This window comes from Vulpes vulpes, chromosome 2 (assembly GCF_048418805.1).
Source record: "Vulpes vulpes isolate BD-2025 chromosome 2, VulVul3, whole genome shotgun sequence".
In the NCBI taxonomy this organism is placed as follows: Eukaryota; Metazoa; Chordata; class Mammalia; order Carnivora; family Canidae; genus Vulpes; species Vulpes vulpes.
Genome location: NC_132781.1, coordinates 92,335,142 through 92,359,669, shown reverse-complemented (window position 1 = coordinate 92,359,669; position 24,528 = coordinate 92,335,142). Strand labels below are relative to the sequence as shown.

The window sequence follows — 24,528 nt, the reverse complement described above, 5'->3', positions numbered from 1 at the left end:
AAAATCTGAAGGTAGTGTTGTTAAGGTCTGGTTTATAATCCAGTAAGAACAGACCAGACCAATTTTCTAACTGTCTCTGAGGAGCCAGTCATGCAAAATTTTGCTTGGAGAAACACAGGTAGTATAAGCTTAGTAAAATGGATTCTGTGTTCAGAAAGACCTAGGCCTTAAATTGATTCCACCACAAAAACTAGATTTAACTGAAGGCTTAATTCTCTTATCTATTAAATGAAGCAAATAGTAGTTGATTCTCATGATGTGAAGTTAAATATAATACTATTAAGCTCTTAGCACAGAAATGGATTCATTTCTAAAATAAAAGTATGGGAGGAAAGCCACTGGAAAACAGGTTATATCTTTTAAAAAGTTAAAAAACTCTACAAATATTAAGACAATTATTTTATCCTTCTTTATCCCACTCTTCCTCCAGGTCACAAATCTCAGCCAGTAAGAGAAAACAATCAGCGTATAAAAGTAACACATATGATGGGGGTGCCTAGATGGCTCAGTCAGTTATGTGTCTGACTTCCCGGTACTAGGATCAAGCCCCCAGTGGGCTCCCGGCTCAGCAAGGGGTCTGCTTCTCCCTCTGCCCCCCATGCCCTCTCTGTAAATAAATAAATATAATTTTTAATTCAAAAAATGTTTAAAAGTAGCATAGATGCAACTCCCTCTTAGAGTCCTCAATTTACTGAGACTAACCTGCATCTAACCTGACCCATCATTCACTCCACCACTACTACATGTTCTCAAAGAGGGCTTTTCCTACAATAGAGATTCTAAAACACTAAACTTGTTTTTCCAAAAGTGAGTGCTTTCGTGCTTTCTTTTCCAAATTTCCCTCAAAAGCAACATACCTTTGGCTGTGATGAAACAGGAGGAGTACTAATCAAAGGTTTGATAGGGACTGTGTTAGTCTGAGGTGTGCTTATTCTTGGAGACACATACGATCTTGGGGATGATGCATCAGAAGTTAAAGACATTGGAGACTGATTAGATGGCTGAGCTGTGAAAAAGTAAAGCAATTAATTCCAAATAAACCAAAACTTCCGTAATATATATGTAGAGGTCTTTCCATCCCTCTACATGCCCCCTGAACACCAGAGAGAACACTTAACTGATTAAAGTCAGAATCTGAAATACTCACTGGAGTCACGGACTAAACGAGCTGTGAATTAGAGAAGCACATCCAATGTATGCCTCCTCCAACCTGTTTTTTTAGGCTGAAGCAAGAAGGTAAGCCTGAACTATTCTCACATGGAAGGCATCCTCACCATTCTTATTTGTTCTTTCTTATTCTATATTTAGGCCTGGTTATATCCCTTGATCTCCTGCCTCATGAGGATAACCAGAGGGTTAAGTCTTTGCACTATTATATTTCAATTTCAGAATAAGTGTTTCTGCTCACTTTATTAGTTTTCAGAATTGGGGCAGGGGGACAAGTCAAAGTGACCCATTCATTTCTTCTTTGTTCCTATATATGCCTCTTTCCATTGGATGTTTCATGGAGAAGAGAAATAGGTAATTTAAGACAGGACTTGAGCATTTCAGTATCCTGTGGTCAAAAATCATTAAATATCAAATGTGAACCAAACCAACACTTAAAATATATTCAATGTTTCATAAAAATTGAGGACCTATCAGTTTACACTCAGCTTTAGAGTACATTGACAACTTAAAGTCTGAATTAAATATGTATTACAGATTTAATGGCAATACTGCAAGATAAATGTCAATGTTTGCCTCATCTGGAAAAAAAAACAATACTGTATATACTAGTGTTAGAAAAAAAATCATCAAACATCGGGGGTGTTTGAGTGGCTCAAGTAGGCTCAAGTAGTGGCCTGAGTAGGTTGGGCATCTGCCTTCTGCTCAGGTCATGGTCTCAGGGTCCCAGGATTAAGCCCCACACTGGGCTCCCTGCTCAGCGGAAAGTCTGTTTCTCCCCGCCCCCATGTACATTCTCTCAAATAAATAAATAAATAAAATTAAAAACAAATTACAGGATCCTATAAAACAAACATCAAATTGTTATAGCTAGTCTCTTCAGAAACCAAAAAAAGTTTTACCATGAACCCCCTGCTCCAAATTAATATACAATTCTCACAATACCTAAGAAAATGAATACCTTGTGTAGAGAGCTGAGCAGCTTGAGAAATCAAAGAAGTTATGTTGAAAGCAGATGGTCCAGCAGTAAGAAACTTATGAATTATAGACTGCAATGAGGCTTGTGTCACAGCTGCTGTAAGAACTAAACACATATCTTAAATTAAAATAAAAACATAGTGGCACAGTATGGTATTAGTAACAACTTGAAAACTAAAAAAACCCCAAAGAAACTGCAGTGTTTCAAACTAGAACTCTCAAAATAAAAATCTGTAAGATAGTAATAAAATGGGTCCAGAGATAGGAAATGATCAGAGGTAGAAGAAATGTAATGGTTTTTTTGTAAAGGAAAACAGTAGTTTTCCTTTGCATTAAAATTTGTGTTCAATTTAAGAAACTCCGGAGTCTTTTTAAAAACAGTAAAGAGTGTTCCCTAGAAATTCTGATTATACCAGAAATCTATTCATCAATAGCTAAAGGGCTTTTGTAGGTTACCGGAAATTAAAAAGATAAAGGGTAGTTATTTCATGTGAATGCTTTACTAAACAAGGTGACCATTAAAACCCTACATTAGGGCAGCCCAGGTGGCTCAGCGGTTTAGTGCCTGCTTTCAGCCCAGGGCATGATCCTGGAGACCCGGAATCGGGTCCCATGTCAGGCTCCCTGCATGGAGCCTGCTTCTCCATCTGCCTGTGTCTCTGCCTCTCTTTCTCTCTGTGCCTCTCATGAATAAATAAATAAAATCTTTAAAAATAAAATAAAATAAAACCCTACATTAATACCCACTCCAACAATCTTTTAAAGAACAGACATTAAAAGAAGCTAGGTAATTTAGGAACGTCATTTATTTTCGAAGCACAAGATCCTTTATTATTGACATTTTCTTATGCTATCATCTCTTCAAACTGCTTAAAATCCTACTTTCCCTAGTAAAACATGTACCTATCAAACAGAATGGCACAGTTATCTTAAGAGAATAAAACCAAAATGCAGGAAAGTACAGTAAGAACAAAATTATTGACCAACTAGCGTGAAATAGCTCCATTTTTAAGATAAAGAACTTAACCATTTAGCACTACTGTTAATATATTATGTAACAATGTACACAAGCTGAAATGGACTATTCTAAACAGAAAATTTTAAAATGCTCTTAAGACTGTTTGAATTTGAATAGCTTGTCAATTAAAACTATATCCACTTTTATTCAGACTTCTTTGACGTTGCTACCTAAATAACATACTGAAAAGCAAAGTTGGAATTAACAATATAGCTAGAATTTAAGTGCTTTTATATCAGTTTTTAGAAATGCTCTTTAATTTAAAAAAAAAAAAAAAAAGATTTACTATACACATTAAGCAGAATAGCTTTATCTCCGATAAATACCGTACACAGCAAGTCTTGAAAAATATACAGAGAAAAAAAAAAAGAAAAATATACAGGAAAAATCCAAGTACTACTAACTCAATTACAATACCAAAGGCTTTCAACCATGAGGTTATGATATGAATTTCAAAGAATGACGCTCAAATGTGAATTTCAAAATGAAACAAAAGACCACTCCTAAATTGCGGAATTTACTAACGACAGACTTCTGCACGAAGCAAATAATAATAATAAAACTGTTATCAATTTACCTTCATTTATTTTGGATATGTCCACATTAGAATTATTAAGTTGCAGCGTGGCTTGCAAAGCAGGAAGCAGCTGTCTGAGAAGGTTGGGGTCCTGAAGTAATGGAGGTATCGGTGACTGTGGAACAGGAGAAACAGGGATTGCTGACGCAGATGTTGGAGGTGCAGATGTGGGATTCAGTCCAGAGGCAGAGGATGTGGAAGGAGTTGTGCAAGAATGTGATACAGATTTGTCTCCTGGTGTAGATTCTAAGTAAAAAGGAGATAACAAGGCTGAAAAAAAACTACTTGGAGAAAACTAGAACCAACATCGAAAGAGCAACTTTCATGTGCCAAACACCCAACTCAAGTAATTTCATTCCATCTTCCCAAGGTGACACAGGGAGGGGGCTCAGTAAAGATCTACCTACTTAGAATAATAGGGTAAGTATTTTTATATCCCGATTTCACAGGTGAGAAAACTAAACAAGAAAGATTATGTAATTTGCTTGAAATCACAAAACTTGGTAAAGCAGTGATTCTGCTATATTCATGTCTGATTCTAAAAGTCTCATGTTCTGTTTACTGGTAATGCTGTTTCAAACACAGTTATGTATTAACTACACGTTCAAATAAGCTTCTATTAAGATAAAGGTACAATACAATTTTCCTGGACTTAATTTAAGGTGAAAATGTTTATGACCACAGTAACAGCCCTCCAAAACATGACAATGACCTGAAAACAAATCAGGATTTAACACCATGGCGAGCACCTCCAATATAGGCTACAGATCAGAAGAATGAGACTCCAACTTTGAACTTTCATACTTAACAATTGAGTTTCCAGATTAATACTTTCCTTTTATAAATAAATAAATGTATCTATTTGTCACATTTAAAACTTATTAGCACTAGAAATGATGCTTTTTTAATAGCAACCCCATCCACAATACCTATATTCAGTATTTTAAATAAACCAAAAAAAAAAAAAAAAAAAACATGCATGGAAAATGGTCATTATCTGAAAGCTATCATTGCAAATTATGTATATAGAGTCAATGCAATTGCAATCAAAACTCCAATAGCATTTTTGGCAGTATTTGACAAGTTGATTCTATTAACTTATTTGAAAAAGGTAAGGGCTAGTACAGCCATGAAATTCATGAAAAAAAAGAACACAACTAGTGAAATGTGTCTTGCCAGTATAAAAACTCACAATTGAAAGAAAACCAATATAAGGTCGATTAAACTTCCGTTATGTGTCTTTAGAACTAGAAGATGAAAACAAGAAGGTATCTTTGACATCTAGATGCAGAAAACTACAAAAAGCAAACCAATTACATTCAAAGCACAGATAAGTACTCTAAGGAACTCCTATAATCAGAAAAGACAAACTACACAAAAGAAAAATGAACAAAAGATGAAATATAGACATTTCCCAGAAGAAACCGGAATGGCTTTACAATTTTTATAATAATACAATGCTTGTTTCTATTTTAGCACAAAACTAGAAACAAACTAAATGTTCACCAACAGAAAGATGAACACTGTACTTTCACACCATGGAATATTACTAATATAGTAACTTTAATGAAAGAAAAAAAGAGGAACAGAGGACCTCTGGATAAAAATATTAAAACAACTAATCAAGATGTTCATGCATATGCTTACAATACTGGCCTAAATATGAAGATTTGCTAAAAATCTTTAATTTTCCATATACACCTATTTCTTGAAGATTTTCAAGTATATATATATATATCCCAAATTAAGACTATTATATGATGTATAAAAGTTGCAGGAATACTGCATCTAAGTATTACACTGCTACCTAATAACTGCAAATCCTCATTTCCAATTCTAAGAACTAAACATTTATTAATCTTCATGTCCCCACAGAAGCTGAGAATTACTAGTAAACTTACTGAAAAAGGACTCCTCTATCAGCCTTTTTATACCACTACTATAATAGTCAAAAGAATTAGGGGCAATAGCTCTCTGAAGTATGGACTTCACAGCTGCTTTAAAATATATTTCATGGCTATGTTGATCAACTATGATCAAAATTGATAAAAGTGTAACATCTGAATTTTTGTAAGGCACACATCTTAAAGAGGGTTATTCAGTTTAGCAGATTGCCTATCATGTTCAATTTTGTTGCTCTGGATTCATATACAAGTATACAGAAACTTGAAAGAAATAAAATTTCCCCTTTGAAAACCTGTCAGTTCTTACATTTATGATGACAGTTTTCTCCAGATCATACTCCTTAAGGGTCAGCTTAGGGGATATACAGCTTAGGGGCATTCCTGATTAATGTTTAAAATGAAAACAAGTTCTGCATTTTTACTTTCTGCATGAACCATCAAATTAGTGCTTACATACCTCTGAAATGATCCTTACTCTTTTGTTACTTTTATTGTGGTTTTCTTCTGTTTTTTAACGTATTCTGATGCTGCTAAATCTATCCACACATTTTTAAAATAAGCACAGCTTAAAAAACTCTTGAGTGCTGCCCTTTAATCCAAAAAAAGGCAACATCCCAGAAGAGAAAACTATACACATTACCATAAAGAAATAAAGTAACAAAAACTAAATATCCTTAGCTCTTAGTTTTAGTAAGTTTGTTTACTCTAAGGTAAATTTCTTTTGAAGTTCTGTCAAAGAAGATCACTGAAGAGTAGTATGGAAACCAGGTGATCCTGCTTAATATCTAGGAGACCCTTGAACAGGCAACATCTTTATTTAAAGGCCAGAATTCTTCTATTAAAAGGTTTGAGTACCAGTTTTCAGCAGAAAGCTTATCAGAATTATCAATAAAGCTAAAAACAAAACAAAACAAAACAGATACCTGGGCTCCACTCTAATGAACCTGGGGAGGCCCAGGCATATGTTGAAGTTGTAAGAATTCTATAGGTGATTCTGACACCCTAGTTGATTCTGAAAAAACAGGTTAGAGCTTTCAAGGTTGCTTTTCACCTTAAAAACCAAAGGAAACAAAATCAAAACAAAGCAGCATAGCACAAAGGTATAGGAGTGAGTGGAATTAAGGATAAGATGCAAGACAGAAAAGCTAAATCATTTTTCCCAGGTAGGTCTCCTATTTTTCCATTGAGGTATAACAGACATACAACATTCCAGTAGTGTCAGGTGTTCAACATTCTTATCTGTATATACTGCAAAATGATCTCCAAACAGTTACAAAATTATTTTTCTTGCTATGAGAACTTTCAAGACTTAGTTGAAATATGCAACAGTATTATTATGCACATTATGTCCCCATTGCTTTATAATTGGAAGTTTGTATCTTCTGACTTCCTTCACTTATTTCGTCCCAGCAACCACCAAGCTGTGTGCTCTGTATCCATACACTTGGTTTTGGTTTTTTAGACTCTTCACATATATAAGTATTTCCACACTATTTTAATAATAGCTCCACTCACCTTGTCTCCCTATAAAGACACATCGATACAAATGCCCTTCCAAAACATGTTACATGTTAAACATTTTACATATTACTTTCCTCAATCTATATATATAACTGAGAACAATGTACTGAGTTTAATAATATAAATATAAAATGCTACTCTGTAAGGTAGTCTTAAAATATTACTAAAGAAAGGTATTGGTTGGGTACCTCTTCTGTGTTTTGAATGCCCTAAAAGAGATCTATTAACGTTACCCAGTATCTTCTATTATATATTGTCTTTCCCTTCTTGTAGAACTTGAACAACTTCAGTAGGGGGATTTTGTTGTCTTTATCTCTATAGCCCTGGTACGAGAGGACATGACACCAAGACGGCATCAACACGTACTTGCTGAATGGGTACCTGATCCTGCAGTAAAGGCCCAGGTCCACGTACATGTATTCTCCCTCTAATCTCTAAGTATAGAATTTATGATAATACGGAGGAAAGTCTAAGATCTCCATCCTAAATAACTGACAATTACAGCTTTATGCTACTTTCATAAAAGTAAGGAACTATATGTAGTCTTAGAGACAAATTTAACTTATTTAAGCTTATTTTAAATAACCCTATAAAATACTCAACCTTTCTTTTTAAAAAACACAGAGAGGAAACGGAACTATTTGGAATAAACAGTAATGTCATCCAAATATATATTTTTATCAAACTAAACAAATAAAAACTTGGGTCTTTCAAAATAAAGACCAAGAACTAAATGTAGGTAAAAGAACAGTTTTTGCATTACAAAGCCATTTCTATAGGCTCTTCCGCTTTTAAAGAATATCATCCTCCAGTCTCATTCCTTAAATGTAAACTCTCCCCAAGCAAATCTAGGTTCCTTTGAGCATTTTTTTCAATCTCTTACACATCTACTTTAAACTTAAACTAAGTCCTTTCCCATCTGATTATTTCTAAGACTTACAGATCTCTAACCAACTCTTTACTATAAGCTTTAAAATTTTATCCTCTCATTTTTGGTATATATGCTTTGACAAAATTTTTCTTTCCCCTTATACTTGTATGAATTATTCACTTATATTTCCAATGCTTACCAGTAGGGGGCATAATCTACTAAAGACTAAACTTCAGAGTCACCTAAAAATCTGTTACTATACCCTAATTCTTTAATGGTTTAAAGTTAATATTCATCTCTTCTAAATCTAGGCCCCCATCCAAAACATCCAAGAGCATAAACCAAAGTCAAAATCTATTTTTGACCTACATTTTTCTGGCACGCCAAATAATTCCTTCTAGATCTACAATAAGATCTAAAGACACTGCACTTAAAAAGGGTAGAAGGTACCATACTGCATTTCTAATCATTAATTTCCTCTGATGCTTGGAGAGTTGCTGTAATAATATTCAGGGGTAACATGTGAACAAAGCTCAAACTACTGTTGCAAGAAGGGCAGTTAATTTGTTTTGTTCTGTTTTGTAGTAATGGTGTTACACTGAAGATTACAACATGGGGAAGTTACAAAGGAAACAACGTATTCAAAAGTGGTAGGAAAAAAATGTAATAATAAGGTACCCAGGTGGCAGTAACCTGGTATATAATCTGTGATTTTCAATTTTTAATTTGATTAATTCATGAATATGTTAACTCACATATCCACCCAGAACCTTTTCTATGCATTTTACAAAGGTACAGAAATATGGTGATGTAAAATATATTAAGATATATTTTTGCACCTTGCTTTTTTATTCAACTGAGGAAATCTTTATGCTAATACATGTAAAGGATAAACATACTCTGAAATTTATTCATGAGAGACACAGAAAGAGAGGCAGAGACATAGGCAGAGGGAGAAGCAGGCTCCTCGCAGGGAGCCTGATGTGGGACTCGATCCCAGATCCCGGGGTCACGATCTGAGTCGAAGCAGGTGCCCAACCATGAGCCACCCAAGCATCCCCATATTTTGAAACTTTTAACAGATTTTATTAAAGGGATTCCTCTAATAACCGACATATACATTCCCACCAATTGTGCTTCCCCACATCCAGCTGTTAACTGTCACTAATCTTAAAGGTGAAAAATCTTATTTTAATCTTAATTTCCAATATGCACTGATAATCTTTCTCTTCAAATTTTTTAGCCTGCTAAAATACATATAACATAAAACTTACCACTTTAACCACTTCTAGGTTTACAACTCAGGGCCATTAAGTATTTACAAACTGTTGTGCAAACATCACATAGCACTATCCATCTCCAAAACCTTTTCATCTCTCCGAACAGAAATTCTGTCACCAATTAAACAAGGGCTCATCATCCCACTCCTTAATAGCCACTATTCTACCTCCTTTCAGCATAAGGTCTTCGAATTTCATCTATGTCACAGCAGCATGCGTCAGAATTTCCTTCCTTTTTAAGGCTGTATGTCTAGCTAATATTTTTTTTTAAAAACCTGTAACAGCTGTTGGACACCTGAACCATTTCCATCTTTTGGCTATTTTAAATAACAATGATACAAACATCAGTGTATAACCACCGGTTTGATTCCCTGGCTTTCAATTCTTCTGGTTATATATCCAAGCACAGAATGGTTTGATCCTATGGTAATTCTAGGTTTCATTTTTTGAGGAACTGCTAAACTGTATTCCACAGGAGCTGCATCATTTTGCATTCCTAGAAGCAATGTACAAGAGGTCTTAAAAAAAATAAAAATAAAGATGTCTAATTTTTCCCACATCCTCAAAAACATTTATTTTCATTGCTGTTTGTTTTCATAATAATCATCCTATAGGTGTGAAATGTTTTTTCACTGTAGTTTTGATTGCTTTCCCTGATGCTGAATGCCTTATGTGCTTACTGGCTGGCCTTGGAGAACACGTCTATTCAAGTCCTTTGCCCATTTTTGAGCTAGCTTGTTTCATTTAATTGCTCAGTTATAGGATTTCATATATTCTAGATATTAATCCTTTACTGGATATAGGATTTACAATTTACTTCCTCCTACTGTATGGGTTGCCTTTTGACTCTAGAGTGCCCTCTGATGCACAAAAGCTTTTAATACTGATGAAGTCCGTTTTATCTTTTTCCTTCGTTGCCTGTGCTTTTTGTGTCACATCTAAGAAATCACTACCAAATCCAATGTCACAGAAATTTTCACCTGTTTCCTTCTTAGAGTTTTTATAGTTTCAGCTCCTAAGTTTAAGTATTTGATCCATTTTGAGTTAACTTTTATAGCTGTAAGCCAAGGCTGGCAATTTTAATTTCCTCTTCTATAACTGCTTGTTCATATCTACTGCTTATTTTTTCTATTAGATTGTCTTTTTTCCTACTGTTTTGACATATTCTTAATGAATCCTTAACATATTGCTATACGTGTTGCAAGTATTTTCTACCAATTTGAGATATGTCTTGTGTTTAAATTTATCAACATTTTTTTAAAAAGGCAAAGGCATTCTGGATCTTGATTTAAAAAGCCCTTCCCCACCCCTCAAATTATAAACAGTATATTCTTTCATCACAGCTATTCCCCCTGTCCCATTGTTAAAGTGCCATCTTAGGTTAACTAGCATAATTTTAAAGTTATAGACTAATACAGACTAAATTCTTCTACTAACGTATTCAGTTATTCAACAAAATTTGAATCATGGGGAGCCTGCATGGCTCAGTTAGCTGAATGCCTGCCTTTGGCTTAGGTCATGATCCCAGAGCCCTGGGATCCAGCCCTACATCCCTGCATCAGGCTCCCTGCTTGGTGGGGTTTTTCTCCCCTACTTGTGCTCTTTTACTCAAATAAATTTTTTAAAATCTTAAAAAAAATTTGAGTCACTAACACATCTGTGACCAGTTTTCCTAATTTTCATGAAGAGTTTAGTAATCCTAAAAATTATTATAAAGTAAAGCAAAGGAGCGAGGGCTGAACATGGCCCACTCAAGTTAGTTAATGACCTACTACACTAGCTTATAAAAGGCTAGTACTGCCTTAATGCATACTGAAATCTTCAGGTTCATTTAAATTTCACTCAGTCTACATACCATCAAGACACAAAAGCAAAGTTTATTCCAAGTGACTCACACCTCACATTAATGACTAATCGCCCCACCCATTAGATTGAGTGCGGAATTAAGTAACCACATTAAGGATTTAGATGCAAACTAGCCCTCAGCAGATTAGCATTACTCAATGAATAGGTCTGCTTCTTGGGTTATTTTGCCTTACTTTTCAAGTTTGTTTATGCTAATAAATCATAACTCTAAAATTACTAAGTAAGAAACTTACTAATTAAGGTCATTAAACTCCTCTCACTCTGGCAGTTATTTGGCCAAAGCAATGGTTTCCTGCCTATTTTGTCATTTCATGAATCTGGAAGAAAGGGTAGAGTTAGATACAATTAGAACAGTTTATGGGGGACTGGAGGGAGGAAGAGGCTCCTGGATGACTTATCATCCAGGTTCCAGTTTCCAACTCCTGGTTTTGGCTCAAGCTCCTTGTCAGGCTCTGCACTATGCTCTGTAGGAAGTCTGCTAGAGATTCTTTCTCCCCTCCCCATTAGTCCCCCACTTCATATTCTCTCTTTTGCGCTGTATAATAAATAAACAAGTTATATATATATATATATATGGAATGGTTAATGGGATACCAACTGATAAAAACCAAGTTTTAGGTTTTTAAGTATATCATTGTCTCTATTACTCTGTTATATGGTTGTCCAATAAAGTAATATTGCCAACAGATGTTCAAATGTTATCCTAACAACAAATACAGTTCTAAAAGAAGATGCCTGACCTTGTTTCACCCTACCTAACACCAGGATTGTTTCCTACAAAACCAGAGCTTCAGATTCTCCACACTCTCTCAAGCAAGCACAGACTTTGAATCTATCCTTTAAAGTAATTAATTTAGTTACTTCTTCTCAAAAGGCACACTGGCATTAAACAGATCTAAATCTTTAGGTTTACAACAATTATAATACTCTTCTTTTTCTCCAAATACATTTCTTAAACCATGAACTACTGCAGGTGCTTTCCAAGCCCTTAACACACACACCATTACCATTCTCTGTTACTTATCCACCTGTAAGTATTGACGGTCTATTATTTTTTCAAGAACTAGGGATAGAGCAGTGGGTCATAATGACAAAGATCTTGCTATTATTTAACACAGCATCTTACCATGGACACCCCCATATAGAGCCTAGCTATACTATTAGCACTTACAACCAAGAGTCCAAAAGTCTGATATTACCCAATCATGAGCCTTTTAATATAAATTATTTGTTAAGGAAAACTCAAACAAGGAAATCAGTATATTGATAACAGTCAATAAAAAGGCTTAACTTAAAGAACATGGATGTGCCTGAGAGAAAAAAAATATTTCAAATTAATGGACACTTCACAAATTTAGACCAACTAATGAACAGTCTGAAAATAATAGTCTTCATTTATACACAAGGAATACTTGGGAAAATTATACAATTTTTCCTATTTCAATAGTCAACTGCAAGGTAACCAAGTTTCTTCCTGTAAGTTTAAAATTACCATATGTAAAAGTTTTAGAAAAAGTTTGTGATTAGCAAATATACTTTGTAGTATTAAAATGGAATCATCTAGGATTTGTTACCAATTTTTAATTACTGGGGTTCAAATGAATATAGATTTGTGTCTTTCGTTCCCTAGGGTTTTATGGAAATAACATGAATTTTGGAGAAGCTGCCTCTAACATCATGTACTTAAACAGTGGCAATGTTCAGGTTCTTCTTATCTAAAAGATACACCATCTTTGTCTTAAAAATAAACTAAAATATGTAGTAAACACTTAGCACCAAGCCTGGTACACAGTTAATTTTTAATGATATTTGGACAGCCCCAGTGGCTCAGCGGTTTACCGCAGAATTCAGCCCAGGGCGTGGTCCTGGAGATCCCGGATTGAGTTCCACGTCGGGCTCCCTGCATGGAGCCTGCTTCTCCCTCTGCCTGTGTCTGTGCACCGCCCACCCTCTCTCGCTCTCTCGTGAATAAATAAATATTTAAAAGAAAGCTTTAAATGATATTTTAAAAATTTGTCAGGAATGGTGAAGCATGGAGGGAGAAGGTAGTATAGGTGAACCAAGTTCAACATGTAATTAACACATAACCCTAAACAGTTTAATTAAATCAACAAAAATTACAATATGATAGGTGGTATAATAATAAATAATAGGGAGAGGTTTGGGAAACAGACTGAGAGAGCATAACTGACACTGAGAACCCAAGGGCATTGGAGCTACCTCTTAAAGAGCTCAACAGGATGGAATGTTAGAGCATGTCCTTTTTCAGCAAAAGCTCACAACAAGAATGGATATAACATGCCCAGGATATAACAGGCTGCAAGCAGACTGTCAGGCACTAAGAAGTATGGATGTATCCTGTGGATAATGGAAAACTATTAGAAGTAACACAATCCAATCTAAATTTTATAATGAAGCAACCATCAGTGAATAGTGTGGATGGAAGGATGCAGAACAGTTATTAGAAGGCTTTTTCAAGAGAGACGCCTGGAGTTTCCATAGTAGTGGCGACAACCAGAGAAAGGATAGAGAAGGCGGAATCCAAGATCTGCTGACAGGTCAGTAGATGGAGATGGGGATGAATTCTAAAGAACAAGAAACAGTTGGGAGGACAGTGTAGCTACTTACCAAGAATCTGAGAATAAGCTGTGGGGAAAGGGAGGCATTTGGGACACAGCAAGTCCTTATTGAAATAAAGCAGATAAAAGGTAGGAGTCAGAAATAAAGATCTGGGAGTCACTTTTGTAGATAAGACTGCCCGGCAAAAAAGAACATACTGAGCAAGAAAAAAAGAAAACAGTAAAAGGATGAACAATACTGGTTATTTAGGGGGCAAGAAGAGAACTAGAATATTGAAAAATAGCATTATTCCAGAAGCCAGTGATGGAAAGAATTTCAAAAAGGAGGTAAGAGCTAAGAATTAAATTAACAAGAGAGAAATGAGATAAAGATATTTTTTTAAAAAGATTTAATTTATTTGAGATTTTAAAAAGGTGTGAGAGACAGAGGGAGAGCACAAGTAGGGAGGAGAGGCAGAGGGACAAGCAGGCTCCCCCGCTGAGCAGGGAGACGGTTGCAGGGCTCAATCCCAAGACCCTGGGATCATGACCTGAACCAAAGGCATTTAACTGAGTCACTCAGGCACCCCAAGATAAAGACTTTTAAAAGGCCACAGGATTTAATGATTTTTAAAAGAATTTATGTGACTAAATAATCAAAATTATAAAAATTGAAAAACCGTTAACATCCTTTAGAAAGTACTACCACATTAACAATTACTGCATTAATTCAAATTTCATCCCTCAAGAATTCTCTTTACAAATTTAATTCTGCATCAGGGTAAATAGGACTTCAACATATGGATTTTGGTACAAATTATCTTAGGGGAATCTGACAACATTTGGGACGATCTGTTTATGATGCATTCATTAAACACCAGATGATAAAAGTACGTGGTTTATTTATTTATTTAAAGGTTTTATTTATTCATCAGAGAGAGCGAGAGCGAGAGGCAGAGACACAGGCAGAGGGAGAAACGGGCTCCATGCTGGGAGCCTGACATGGGACTCGATCCCGGGTCTCCAAGATCACACCCTGGGCCGAAGGCGGCGCTAAACTGCTGAGCCACCCGGTGGCCCAAAGTACGTGGTTTAATATGGAATGAGTACTTAGAGAAGAAATTCAAATAACATGCATAAAAGAAAACAAGAAGCAAAGAAATCTATGAGAACCCTTTGTAAGCAAATTAAATCAATGTGAAATAATGAATCAAACCATAGATTAAAAGCTTAAAGACTCATTAGCTCCCTGTAACATCTCCTAAACCCACAGGACGTTTAAAAGTTTCTCAGTATTTATTCATGCTAATCTGCTAATTAGGCTGCTAATGGGTCTGCCTATAATTTATTTGCCTATTGTCTTTTAATTTCCTTCATTTCTTAAAACGCATTATAATGTGTTAAGTTTAGAATTGTGAGTGGTCTGTGCAAATAAACTTATTATCTCATCACTCTGCTTCTGTTGTATGTTATCTCCTGAGTAGTTGTAGCCACAATTTTTCTCCTTTAACAAGCTACGGTTATCAGCACTGAGCTGGATAAACACAATTGGAGTTATGAAGTTAACTTCTACCCTTCAGATTTAAGTTCTAATTCAGACTTTAAGACTCTTTGTCTTCTGGCCCAGGACGCAGTTTTCTTATTCACAAACTGAAACCAATAGTTGCATGTTGTGCAGAAATAACATGTTTTAAAAGGTCTCTATTCATATCAAATTTTAATTAACAGAAAATTGAGACAATATCTCAACTAAACCATCATGACAATTATCACAAAAAACAAAAATTACTTTTACACAAATATGATGGGACAGTCCTTTGACTTTAAACCATTACTAACTTACAAATTAATAAGCACGTGACTTCGAAGTGTCAAAGGCAAAACAGCTAAGGCTTAGTAATTAAAAGAAAAAGCTAAATATGGCTAACTCTAGACCTAAATCTACGCAGTAACATTTAAAAGACTTTTTAAAAGAATTTATAATTAAGAGTCTTATTCAAGCTAATGGAGATACTGTAATATAATAAAAAAAACTCAATCTACAGTTCAACGTGCAGCATCTAGTAACAATGGCATACCTTTTCTTTCTGTTTTCTGTGCAGGGACAGAAGATGTGGGTGTAGGCAGTTTTGATAAAGTAGATGCTCCATTAGCATCAAATGATTTCTTTGGCTGGTGATCAGACTGTAGCGTAAATGGACTAGAAGGAAGAGTGCTTGGGGTAGCAGTTGGATGAACCACTGGTTTGATGGGGTGCTGTACTGGCGTAGAACTACTGTGAGTCTCTGCTCTTGGCAGTCTGTAGTCTCTGTCATTGTGTCTGCTTGTTTGAGACAAAATATTCTGTGGGAGCAAACTACTGGCATCACTGGAATGCTTGTCTTCCACTTTAGTTCACAGTTCGAAAAAAGAGATGTTGGAATGACAGAAGGGGGAAGAAAAAAGATTACGTTAGAATCCTGTCTATAACATCAGCTAATTTAGCAACATACTTATATCTTGTTATAAAACTGCATGCCCAGTTAGTATCTGCAGTTTTACCACCAGCAAATACTGAAGAGGATATTTAGCCTCAACTCTAAGTAATCTATACTCAGATTTCAAATGAGCTATGAGCTTTTGGGGATTCTTTAGAACCACACCACAATTCAAACAAAACACTGGGAAAAAAAAAAAAACAAAACAGTCCATATATGGAGTTTTAACGTTTCACCCAAATGAAAAATTTTAAAGTATTTTAAAAATATGAAAAGCAAATGGTCCATTCTTTTAAAATATGGGCCATGGGTTCTAATAATTGAATTATCCACAGTGGTTCAACTGCAAAGGAATATTAGCTTTATTAGCCTGATTTTTCTGAATACTGAAGTAGCTAATTAGTGGTCTCTAAAGTAGTTTGTGCTAGGGCTTTAAATGGGACAGCTGAATTTATGATGAACTGTGCAATCAGTAATTAAATCAGTTCATATTTTTGAAAATGCTAACAAGTTAGTAATAAGCTCAAGTTATAGATAATGCTACCTGAAAACAGAGAAGGCCTACATCCAGCAGCATAGTCAGAAAAATCTACTTGCTATTACCAGTTATATTAAAAACATCCTCTTCCAATTTGGTCACAAAACATTTAAACCTCAGAAATACTTCTGCTTCCACAAAAAAATAAGGAAAATTCCAATCTTGATAAAATTTATCAAAAAATCTCTAACCAAATTTATAAGTCTAATCAATAACTAAAACTTAAAACAACTTTCAAGTAGAGAAATATCTTAAGATTCAAGCACATATGTAATAATAATATTACCAAAAGATGCCCTCCCCATTGAGTATTTTAGGTTTTTTTTTTTTCCCAATTCATTTGGGTTCCTCTCAATCTAGAAACCAAGACAGCACAAAGAAGGAAGTATGCTTAAACTACAAGTCAGTTTCCAAACCTTCAGCGTACAACTCCTACATGTTATACTAAACAGAATGTACTGGCTACTGCCAAAAAGCTTTAGTTATATCAAAACACAAAGTCTTTGACTTAATAAATGAAATTCAGTGTTGTAAGTTACACATATATTAACCTTAACAGAAAAAAATGAACAGATTGAGCTAATCACAGCAAAATACAAACATCTGTTGCATGATATTAACTCATCAGTAAACTATCCATTTGCATGCACAAGGAACTTAAATTTTATTCTACAATTTCTTCCTGAAAAGAATACTGCTACAACAGAAACGTTTAGGAATAAAACAGATAATACCATACCCAATTCCCACCAATCCTGTCACTTGATTACCAAAAACTTTTTATTTCCTGGATACCAAGAAAAAAATCTCACTTCTGTAAGACTAGAGTCAAAGAGTATCAAGCAAATGTATTCAGATGAAAATTAAAGTTGATACTTCTTCAGACACTTGTAAGCTTTACAGTGGCAGCAGCATTATAGAAACTAAGGAAGCTGTAGCTACAACAGCTTTCTATGATTCACAACTCTAGACGAAACAGTTAACAGTTAACATGACTCTACTTGCACACCCCCTCCACAACAAAGACATTTGGCAAATGTAAGGAGACATTCTTGGTTATCACAACTTGGAAGAGAGGAGGTGTGCTACTGGCATCTAGCATGTAGAGGCCAGGTACAGTACTCTATGTCCTAAGACACAGGACAGCAACCCACAACAAAGAATCACCTAACCCAAAATGTCATTGGTGCTACAGTTGAGAAACACCAAGTTAAGGTTTCTCTAAGTATAGAGCAATAATTCTGTAAGGCACAGATTAAAGACAATGAAAATAATCTAGTAGCAGTAAAACCAAATTAAAAATTTTATCCATAAAGTTTTCAAGGTCAAGTTCTAGATAACATTATTTGCTACAGTGCATAAAATAAATCGATTTTCTACCTTTATCTCCTTTCATATAAAATCTTTCAATCTGCCCACCCCCACCAACACGCATACCTTGTATTGGCAGTTCAAACTACAAAGCTTTAGGTCTTACCCAACATTAACACCAATGTGCTGGACACATGGGAAAATTCTGCCAACACTTTTTGGACAGAAAAAGTTAAGCACTTAAATGACTTAATGACTTCATTACTACCACACAATTAAGGAAAAATAAAAAGAAATATAGCTAAGGTTTTTTTTTTTTTTTTTTTCTAATTATCACTTACAACTGAAAAAGTGAGACACATGACTGTACTTCAACACACACAGAGACCTACTGCCTCCTCATTTGCACTTTTAGGAATGTGACTAAGGAAGTAATGGGCAAAGATGGACATCACAGCACTGCTGACAGTAGGAAAAGGATAAAAACCACCCAAGTATCCACAGATGATTACCTATAAATGAGGGCACATCAAAAAAAAAAAAAAAAAGGAAAACCATGTAATTTAACACACAGGGATTTCTAAACTGACACAGAAATATTTCCTCAAAATATTAATGAACAAAAAAAGGTTAAAAATAGTAACATATGCCATTTTTATGTAAAACATACACATATGTAGTTTTAATACACATTTATATACACACAGAAAAAAGTGTATGTCTCCAAATGTTCTTGGCTCATGAAATTAAAAAAATCTCCTTTTTATTTTTTAGTAACAAACATGCTTCACTTTTGAAATTACAAAGGAAAAAGAGAAGGAACTCCTTCATTTGTGAAAGAAAAAGATGCACACAATTTAAAAATACAATTCTGATTTTATTTCCTTAAAGATGGTTTGTTAGAAAGACAAAAAACACTACTTTCACTTTCATCAATACTTCCATCAGATCTTTATTTACTTCCATTTACTTCAAGGGAGGAGAAGAGACTTAAAATGATAGGGTATTTTGGAAAGAATAAAGCTGACGCACTAGGCTATTTTTTTCCCCTCCCTGGGAACTATCACCCACTAAGTGAGAGGCCTGGCCCAAAATCTTTAAAAAAAAAAAAAAAAAAAGTGACTATTTTCTTACAACCATTTGCCACTCCTCCACCATATCTTCTCAATGTCATTCTGCAGTTTGTTCAGACAGAACTACTACAAGCTGGGTGCGTTTTTTTGTTTTTTTTTTTTCTAACCTGGAGAGGAAAACCTTTACCTTATTTCTGATTGTTTGCAAGAAGTAACAGTTACTCAAGATATTAAGTAAAATGGAACCAGGACCCAAGTCTTCTGTCTCAAAAATAGTTTATTTCCTTACTTCAGTACACTAAATCATTGTTTTTTAAGAATTAAATACAATTTCACTAGTACAAAAAAATTAAATGTTCAAAGGAACATATCTTAAAAATTCAGTGAAGAATTATGTTACTTTACTATCTGCTTCATCTTAAAACTTTTCCCATCAAAAAAGAAGTACTGTCTTGCTAAGACCAAATACAACCCTCTATGTAAGTTATAGGAAGAAGATTCAAAGGCCTAAGTCCAAGAATTCCCTGAACACATCTTAAAAATTCTTCCAAATTTCAAAATCTAATAAAAAGAGTAAGAAGTCTATGGTGGCATTTAAATTCTATTCTGGGCAAAAGGAAGCCACTGGGAATAGAGGACCTTTAGTAAAAGCTTCAAATTCAAATTTAATTTGAATTAAGAAATAAATGCATATTACTCATATTGTCCCACTTAGACAAAATGCAACCTCAAAAAACTTTAAGGTATGCTCACAGTATAGAGATGCTATTCACATCTATGATGATGTAATCAGTTCCCAGATAAAAGGTAAAAAAGTTTCTCACTGATAAACACAAAATACCAAGAGACACTTTAATGTTACCATCTGTGTGTGGCTACAATTCAATCATTAGATTCAACATTCAACGAGTTTTGGAAGAGGTTTCACTGTCTAGTTTAACAGGACACAATTCAGCAAAGGGGGGAAAAAAACCCAAACAACTCCTGTTTTAAGAGTCAATCCACAATATGAGATTTTGTTTTCCACAAATTCAACTGCATCATAGCCAGTATGAGTAGTGATGAATAACATACGTGTACTAATCTAATCCTCCATGAACTCTTTTCCTTTTCAGGAAACAAAACGGTGGAGGTTAGTTAGGAAGACAGATCTAACATAAAAGAAACTATACATTTATATTATTTTAGTTTACATATGTAAACAGCTATGCATATGGATATAAACATACAAACTATAGGAGTGAATTAAACATCATATGTTGTTTCAAAGAAAAAAAAATTAATACTTACTTCCACTGGCAAACCCACTAGTGGCTGTTGCTTGCATCACCTCCCTTCTGTAATCCCTATCTTTTGGGAAGCTGTTAACCGCCATCTTGTTTGCTTCTTTTTGTCTCTGTTCTCTAAAAATAAAACATAGATAAACTCATAAAAATTACATCAAGTACAATGAGTTTACATATGACACGTCTGACCAAATGCTCAACAGAATGTTATATGGAAAATAAAAGAACTGAACACAGCCATAATATCAACTGGTATGGGAGATGAAACATAGCTAACAGAACATTAATGTTTCTCAGTGATGGCATTATAGCAATTGTTTATAACACCATTAAACCCTACAACCAAAACTCCCCAATATTAATTCTACACATATGAAGGAAACATTAATATACTTTAAATTATGAAAATGTTCATTATAAATGATAATATAGGTTGATATAAAATCTTAAATATACGATGGTTTACAAGGTCCTTGTGGACAGTGACTTATCCAAGTTTTTTCTTTCCTTTTTTTTTTTTAAGTAAAGAGAAATTATAGAAAACATAATGGGCCAACTATTGCAATTAAAGGGGGGAATGAGGAGTTTCACTAAGAAACCTAAGCTGAGAAAGTTCTAAGATGTTAAGCTTTAGTCAAAAATAAGAAGTATTTTTTAATGAGTAGGAGCAAATACCTTTCAAGCCACTCTTTTGGTTTTTCCCATTGTGAAACTTCTGTTCGACAATTGTAGTAGTATTTTTTCCCAGAAGAGCTAATATGCTCAGACCAGTCATCTGCAGAATCATAAGGCTTAAAAATACATTTTTAAAAATTAGAAAATATTAATACTATTTAACCACTTACTATGAAACTTCAACAGTCAATGGTTTTCAAAGCACATATAAGGGAAAAGACCATAAAAAAATGTACCCTGATATAAAATGTAACTGTGTGTGTGTGTGTGTGTGTGTGTGTGTAGATATCTATCTATATCTCTTAGGAGACTTTAGTCTATGAAAACCTTCAAAAATAACAATGGAAAATCCGGTAAAATACGAAATTAAAACAGATTCATATACATTAGTTTATTAAGCACAGAATGATAAATGCAAAATTAACATCTTGACTTTGGAAAAGCATTACCAAAGTTCCCCATTACATAATTTTAATTGCTGAAATCCTGTCACATGGGGGGGGGCGGGGTGGGTGGAGATTAGAAAACCCATACTTAACTGATTTCATGACATGATGGCGTATCAATTTTAAACTCATGCACAATAATACTCATATATATTAGTAACCAAGAACAATTGGTCTGTATTCACTGTTACTTAGTGAAGAAAAAAAAAAAAACCACAGAATTTAAAAATAAAACTATAAACACAGAGCTAATTAAAAGCCATATATTTGCTTCACCTTCAAAATCCATGAGATTGGGCAAGCTAAACCTTGTCTCACATAATATATGAGGTCAGCAGCATCACTCATATCCCTGTAACAAAAACTAGCCTTTCAAAAACTCTCAGATACATTGTCTTTAGGTATTTTACAGGTATAGTAAAATTATAAAGAAGTTAGAGAAATCTGAAAGGAGGGCCAATTTCCATGCTACTGATCTAAAAAGTGTAATATTTAAAGAAGTGCACTGGCCCCAGGAATCTGGAAGAATCCCAAGTTACTTCTAGATGAACTTCTGGACTATTTCCTCAAAGGAGCTTTGAGATTAATGAAATGTTATACGTTGGTAGTCTACAATTCTGGTTCACCAGTGGACAGTGACACAATCTTAAAGCTTGAGGAAAAGAATGAACCTTCATGCCCTGCTGACTCAGCTTTAATTTTGCCAAGTAGGCAACAAGCCTAGAGATTAAGAGTTATCCATACGTCATAAAACTAATTGGTGACAGAAAAAAGGATAAAAACTTAAGTTTCAGGATGCCCACTATTGCCACCAAATCAATCCCAATTCTCAAAATGCTGCAATAATTTTAAGAGATGAAAAAATATTGCAGACTCTGTCACGCTTATGCTCTTACGATTATGCCTCAAAATAATGAAGCTATTGGCAATCAGCCCTGTACCTCCAAACCTCTCATATAGAAAGTTAATTCTCAATCCTTCTAGTTTCCAAAGGTAGGCTACAACCAAGTTGCAGAAACTCAATCACAGAAGGCCAAGTTCTAAAAGCTCTTTTTTCACCACTTACTACTCCCTGTACCTAAATTATTATACAAACTGAATACTTTTTTTAAAGATTTTATTTACTTATTCGAGAGAGAGAGAGACAGAGAGAGAGAGAGAGAGGCAGAGACATAGGCAGAAGGAGAAGCAGGCTCCATGCAGGGAGCCAACGTGGAAATCGATCCCGGGTCTCCAGGATCAGGCCCTGGACTGAAGGTGGCGCTAAACCGCTGAGCCACCCAGGCTGTCCCAAACCGAATACTTCTATGCATGTATCTGGAAGACTTGGGTTGCTTGGAAGGTGGTTACATGAGATTATGATAACTAGTCTGGTTGGAGAGGTAGATAAGATTTGAGACAGGTGGATGAGAGGACATCAGAGCAGAGCAGAGTGATCTACACCAGTGCTCTTCAAAGTGATGGCTTTGTGAATTGTTACCTTTGTTCTGCAGGGGATAAGGAGCATGCATCAAAAAAAAAAATATATATATATATATCAACATACTTTTTTCCTTGTCAAAGTCTCACTTTAAGAAAAAAGGGTTTTTTCTTCAGCTCAAGTAAATGGTATATTATTTAATGACAGTTAATTTACACCCAGGTTAGCTCCAGGACAGTTAAAAGTTTACAGGCCAGAACCTTGAAGAATATGAGTCTATGACACTGTGCGGATTCTGCCCACCAAATCTTAGCTCAGTATAACTTAATGTCTTACTTAACAAAATGTGTTTCAGCGTACAGCATTACAACATACCAGTAACTCCACCCCACTTCCATACTAAAAAAAAAAAAAAAAAAGGTTGGGGGGGGGGGCGGAAACCTTTTAGTAATGGGAAATATTTAAATACTGTTGTGCAATAGGTGTTACAATGCTTTTCTTCATTGTGTATTTTCAACCTTATTGAAGTATGATTGACAAAACTGGAAGATATTTAGTGTATGCTGTGATGATTTGACACTGTGAAAGGATTCCACCCATCTGGTTCATTAACACATCATCACCTAACAGATTTTATGAAAACATTTAAGTCTTCATCTCAGCAAATTTCAATTACACAATATAGTGTTACCAGTTACCATCACCATATTAAACATTAGATCTTAAAGTTGTTAAATTTGATTAAAAAAAAAAAAAAAAAGAGTATCTAAAACCAAGAACTAGGGATCCCCTGGGTGGCTCAGCGGTTTAACACCTGCCCTGGGTCCAGGGCATGATCTTATCTTGCTTCTCCCTCTGCCTGTGTCTTTGCCCCCGCCCCCCGCGCCCCGGTGTCTCATGAATAAATAAAATTTAAAAATTAAAAAAAAAAAAAAAAACAAAAAAAAAACAAGCTAAGAACTAAACTCCAAAAAGGTCTGCAAACACTTCAAATTTGCTGACTTAGGCTTGATATACTAAGGCAGGAGTTTTCCTTGTGTTGTCCAGGAACCCTTGAGGGACCCCAAAATCATTTCAAAAGATCAAAACTATTTTCATAATAACACTAATATGATGATCTTTTTCTTCCTCATTCTACCACAAAAACAGTGGAGTTTTCCCAGATGCTGTAGAAAAATATGTTATCACGGAAGACTGAATGCAGAGCACATCTGAAGTTTCCTCTTAAGAGAGGCATTAAAGAGATACTCAAGATCTATTTTTTTAATTTTATAATTATTTTTCATAAAAACATTACATAAGCTAACATTAAAGGGTTTACAATCAACTGATTTTAGAATTATTTTTCATATTTATCAAGTTTTTTAAATAAGGACTTTGAGTTGGGGGACACGGCGGGCACTCTGAAGCAAGGGTGAGGAGTGGCGGGAGAAGCAGGCTCCCCACTGAACAGTGAGTACGACATTGAGCTCTATGCCAGGACCCTAGGATCCTGACCTGAGCCTACGGCAGATGTTTGATTGAGTCACCCAAGTGACTCATTTATCAAGCTTTAATTTTTA

The 24,528-nt window shown here is 34.9% G+C and overlaps 1 protein-coding gene across 7 annotated transcripts in view; it reads right to left on the bottom strand.

Moving 5' to 3' along the window:
• WAC (WW domain containing adaptor with coiled-coil) overlaps nucleotides 1-24,528 on the bottom strand; it is an 84,650-nt gene that overhangs the window by 8,686 nt on the left and 51,436 nt on the right. For 4 of the 7 annotated variants that reach the window (XM_026000862.2, XM_072749260.1, XM_072749259.1 and 1 more), the window contains exons 5-10: nucleotides 21,101-21,216; nucleotides 20,430-20,542; nucleotides 15,819-16,127; nucleotides 3,741-3,986; nucleotides 2,129-2,251; nucleotides 858-1,006 (exon numbers count right to left, since the gene is read on the bottom strand). In XM_026000862.2, coding sequence (XP_025856647.1) covers nucleotides 858-1,006; nucleotides 2,129-2,251; nucleotides 3,741-3,986; nucleotides 15,819-16,127; nucleotides 20,430-20,542; nucleotides 21,101-21,216 — 1,056 coding nt within the window. The remainder of the gene's footprint in view (nucleotides 1-857; nucleotides 1,007-2,128; nucleotides 2,252-3,740; nucleotides 3,987-15,818; nucleotides 16,128-20,429; nucleotides 20,543-21,100; nucleotides 21,217-24,528) is intronic. The other 3 variants (XM_072749262.1, XM_072749264.1, XM_072749263.1) reach the window with 1 other exon arrangement.